We start from the raw sequence: 4,322 nt of genomic DNA on the forward strand, positions 1-4,322 counted from the left end.
CCACACAAAAACAAGTGAAATCCATAATGTACTCAATAGAATCTACAACGTTTAGACAGTAATTTTACAAGAACAGAGTTCCTGAGGTGTCCTGACTACATTAAAACACTCTTACATTCCTTGGAAGATCTACAGTAATTGAAAAACATAGAGCAAAGTCCTCAGAAAATAGATTTCGTTTGTAGTCTGATTTTAAGAAGATAATGCATGACGGTCAGATGGTATACTAATATTTTATATTGTTATCGTTTCTATAGTAACAGCTCATTTACAAAACCTTATACGGTGGACACGTCGTGTATTACAAGGTTATAGAATAAAAAGATAACCAGAAATCTAAGAAAAAGTCATCGTTACGGTGAGGTTTTTCTGTAAGGAGTCTCCAGTGTCAGTGCTTTGTAACAGTCAGAGATCAAGCTGTACATTCAGGTATTAGGATGTGAAGTTTTTTATCTATGTTAACACGATTGCAAGGCATAAGGACTGTCTGAAACCAGAGGGATCTTGCATTGATGACTGGAATGAACAAGAAAATTGATTGAGATTTTGTGTAAAATGTGTAACATGATTTGTGGTGTAAAGTGGCAGCTACTTCATATAAAGCTAGAGATGTAAAATGATAATAATTTATCACTGGAATGCTCAGATAAACAGGATTAGATAGCATATGATGGGCTTTGTGTGGATTGGGACACAGCCCTGAGTCCTGTGGGTGTGGCAGCGTCTGATAAATGGCGTCGATTTCTTCCTGTTTTTATTTCTCGTCACAGCGAGGAAGAAGGTGCTGAGGGGCAAGAAAACGTCTCCAATGGCTGACTGGAAGCAGAAATGCAATGCAGAGTGGCAGCTGGAGGCTAAAGGAGTTCCTTTACCGGACAACGTGGACTGGAAAACCGTGTACGAGAAGAAACCGCTGGAACGGAACTTACTGAAGAACCCGTCGCCTCACGGTAAGGCAGTGACGTCACAAACTAACGTTATTCAACAACTCGGAGTGAAATCTGAATTGTTGTGTTTACACTCTTACAATAATTCATTTACATTTGAGGTACTGAAGCATTCAAGCTGTAAACGAAGTGCATGTTTAAAATGACAGTAAATTTGAGTTTAGTCTACAATCCTGTTAGCCTGATGGATAGAAGCTTATAGATGAATAATTCAGTTTAGATTTTAAATATACAGAATTCACCAGTTTGTATTTGTTTGTATTTGGATTACGACTCTTCTGGTATTACGATTTAGTAAATTGAATTCAACCATGAAGTTAGAAACTTAGTAAGTTAGAAACGTTGAGAGTATATAATTTTGGTTTAGTCAGATTAAATGTCATTGTGATTTATTTACTAGTTTAATAGTGATTTACTTGCTGACTTTACTTATTTGTGACTAACAGAGCTCACATTGATTCAGACGGGCGTTTCTGTGTGATTGTGCAATGTGGGCTTCAGGGATGGGCTGGTTTACAAGAAGAAATAAGTCTTCATTTATTCACAGTCCTCTCATACCAACAGGTTTGACTCATGACACCCCTCCGCCTGAACGCGAGGTCACAGGACAACCTCCAGACCCTGACCAACCACCACAGTATGAACCGACAGGTAAAAACTAAAACAATGGCATTTTATTGCATTTCATAGTTTTTTTTTAGCGTGTTTATGACCAAAACATAAAGTTCTGCATGAAGTTGTGTGGGTTACAGTAAACTGCAAACAAAAAAGGATTGAGCTTATATTAATGGTCAGAATTATGAATACGTTCAAAAACTAGTGACATGCAAAAATAGTGATCGCCAATGAATCACTTATCTTGTCTGTCTGTTACAGGTGATTTCTCAGGTTGGAACACGAGTTCAGAGCGGTTGCCACTGGATACCAGCGGTATTCCTCCAGGTGTGGTGATCTGCTATCTGCCAAACTTCAGGTATAATAATAATAATAATAATTATAATAATATATAAAAGCCTTAAAGTTTCATTATTTTGACATTGTGCCACTTTAACATGCGTGGGATAAAAACGCACAAGCATACAATGGAAAAAAATGCATTTATGAGTTAAAAAACAGTTAACAATTGACACATTCTTATGTAAAGGACTCATGCATTGAGAATCCACAGTATTGCACATGCTGCTTCTGCAAGCTTTGCAACACTAAAAGAGGAAACGCCTTCATCTTATTCACTCTAATTCTTTTGTTCTCAAGATTAAGAGTAATTTTTTTTATAAACTTCACATTTACATGTGTATTATTAAAAACAATTTTTTACTAAAAAGAAAATTGCAAGACTCTGTATCATTCGCTCTGTGTAATCTAATATAATTTGCACAGAGGACGTGGGCTGGGTTTAAGGCCAGGGAAAGACTTGTAATTTGCAGTACGTAATTGCTGCAGTAGAAAATAACAACTGGAGAATTACTAAAGAACTCCTTTTTATACAATCTCCTTCCTGTATGCTTTGTTAGTTTGTTCTGATGTGTCTTTGGCATTTTCTCTTAGCTGGTTCACCTTGGAGCAGCGAGTCGATCTGAAGGCTGAAGGACTGTGGGACGAACTACTCGACAAGTTCCAGCCCGACATAGCCGTCGAGGACTGGTACATTATATACACAACATTACAGCCCTAGATAAAAGAGCCGGTGAGGGATAAACCCTTATTACAGGCTTGTTAAGGTGTTATTTTTGGTTTGTTAAATATTATTTTGATTTTGTTGTCATACAGTGGAAATTTTGTGTGTGTGTAGGTATGAGGAGAGTCAACTCCATGCCTCTATCTATGAGCTTCATGTGAAACTTTTAGCAGCTGATGGCGAAACAGTAATTAAGGAATATACATGCAGTCCCACAGAGGACCTGGAGATCTACTCTCACAACTGGAAACAGGTATCTCTCTCTCTCTGTCTCTCTATCTCCCTCTGTCTGTCTCTCTCTCTCTCTCTCTGTCTCTCTCTCTCTCTCTCTGTCTCTCTCTCTCTCTGTCTCTCTCTGTCTGTCTGTCTTTCTCTCTGTCTCACACACACATACCACATGCCTGCAGAAATCATAGAAGTCTGTTTTTTATAAACAAATAAATAAACTTGAATTAATACACAGTATTTTGGATTTGAAGATGTTTACCCAGACTGGGATTTTTAAAATGAAGAATGACCAGTCTGTGCAATCTGCATAATATATAATCCTTTCTACCTGACATTTGTCTTTTTGTGTGTCTGTCTGTGTGTGTGTGTGTGTGTGTGTGTGTGTGTGTGTGTGTACACAGGTTTCCCACGTGTTCTCAGGCTATGGACCCGGCTTGAGATACGTTCATTTCCAGCACAAAGTAAAAACTCAGTTCATGGTCGAATTTTTCGGCACTATGGTCACCGGGAGTTCCGTTGTAGTCAAGGCAACCAAATCCGGCCCATGATGCATTTTTTTTTAAATGGCAGCTTGAGGTTTACTGTTATGTCATCTGGAGACTGTATTGCACAAAAGTATTACACGCTTTAATAAACCAAAGCTTTTATCAACACTAAGGAATGTCGTTGTTGTTGTTATTGTTGTTGTTATTGTTTATGTCCATTTCTACTGAGCAAAGGACATTTTATTATACATTTAATATTGATTGATGTTATACCTCGGTTCAGCCAGCAGGGGGAAGCAAACGCAACAAAACAAAAACCTGGATAATCGTTGACATTCTGAGACGTTTATTAAATATGTATAAAACATATTTTCAAGTGTTTTTAGGGTTTTTTACTAATTAATTTCACGACAGTTTTTATCGTTGTTGATCTTAGGAACTAATTTCCCTCACTGACTTTCCACGGCATCAAATATCTATAAACAGTTGTGTGATTCATAAATAAATTAAAATGCTTAACGCTGTCAAACCGATGTGGTACAAGAGCAATAAATCACTTAAGCATATTCTGTTACAGGAAAAAAGACTCACTACATCACAACATCACAATATCATGTTGATTATTTCCTTAAGACAGCAGGACACTTTATTCCTTCTGTACATGCTCCATGTTTATACATCACACTAACAGGTCACTGTTCTTTAAGAAGCATTAATTAAAAAATTATACAGTGATGGGAAAAATAATGGTACTAAAGTTGACCATGTCAGTGGAGTGGTGCCAAGATCAGGTGTAACTTTAATGTATATATTTTTATATAAGATCATTTACATTGTACATCATAATAAGTGTACAGTATTTACATTTCAAGGTATAATGTTCATACTAATCATGCAAAAGATGTGTCCTTTATGGTACCACCCACCACAATGGCTTGGATCACATCCTTTATTGTGATGGATTAAGTTTGTTAGAGCACGAGG

General features: G+C 37.1%; 1 protein-coding gene across 1 annotated transcript; it reads left to right on the plus strand.

Moving 5' to 3' along the window:
• Positions 1-713: 713 nt before the first annotated feature.
• Positions 714-3,510, plus strand: nccrp1 (P1, F-box associated domain containing). Its single transcript, XM_060862791.1, has 6 exons — positions 714-950; positions 1,512-1,598; positions 1,824-1,920; positions 2,496-2,591; positions 2,740-2,878; positions 3,255-3,510. Exons 1-6 carry the CDS (start codon positions 809-811, stop codon positions 3,399-3,401), a joined length of 708 nt encoding a protein of 235 aa, XP_060718774.1. The 5' UTR covers positions 714-808; the 3' UTR covers positions 3,402-3,510.
• Positions 3,511-4,322: the final 812 nt, after the last annotated feature.

This window comes from Tachysurus vachellii, chromosome 26 (assembly GCF_030014155.1).
Source record: "Tachysurus vachellii isolate PV-2020 chromosome 26, HZAU_Pvac_v1, whole genome shotgun sequence".
Lineage (NCBI taxonomy): Eukaryota > Metazoa > Chordata > Actinopteri > Siluriformes > Bagridae > Tachysurus > Tachysurus vachellii.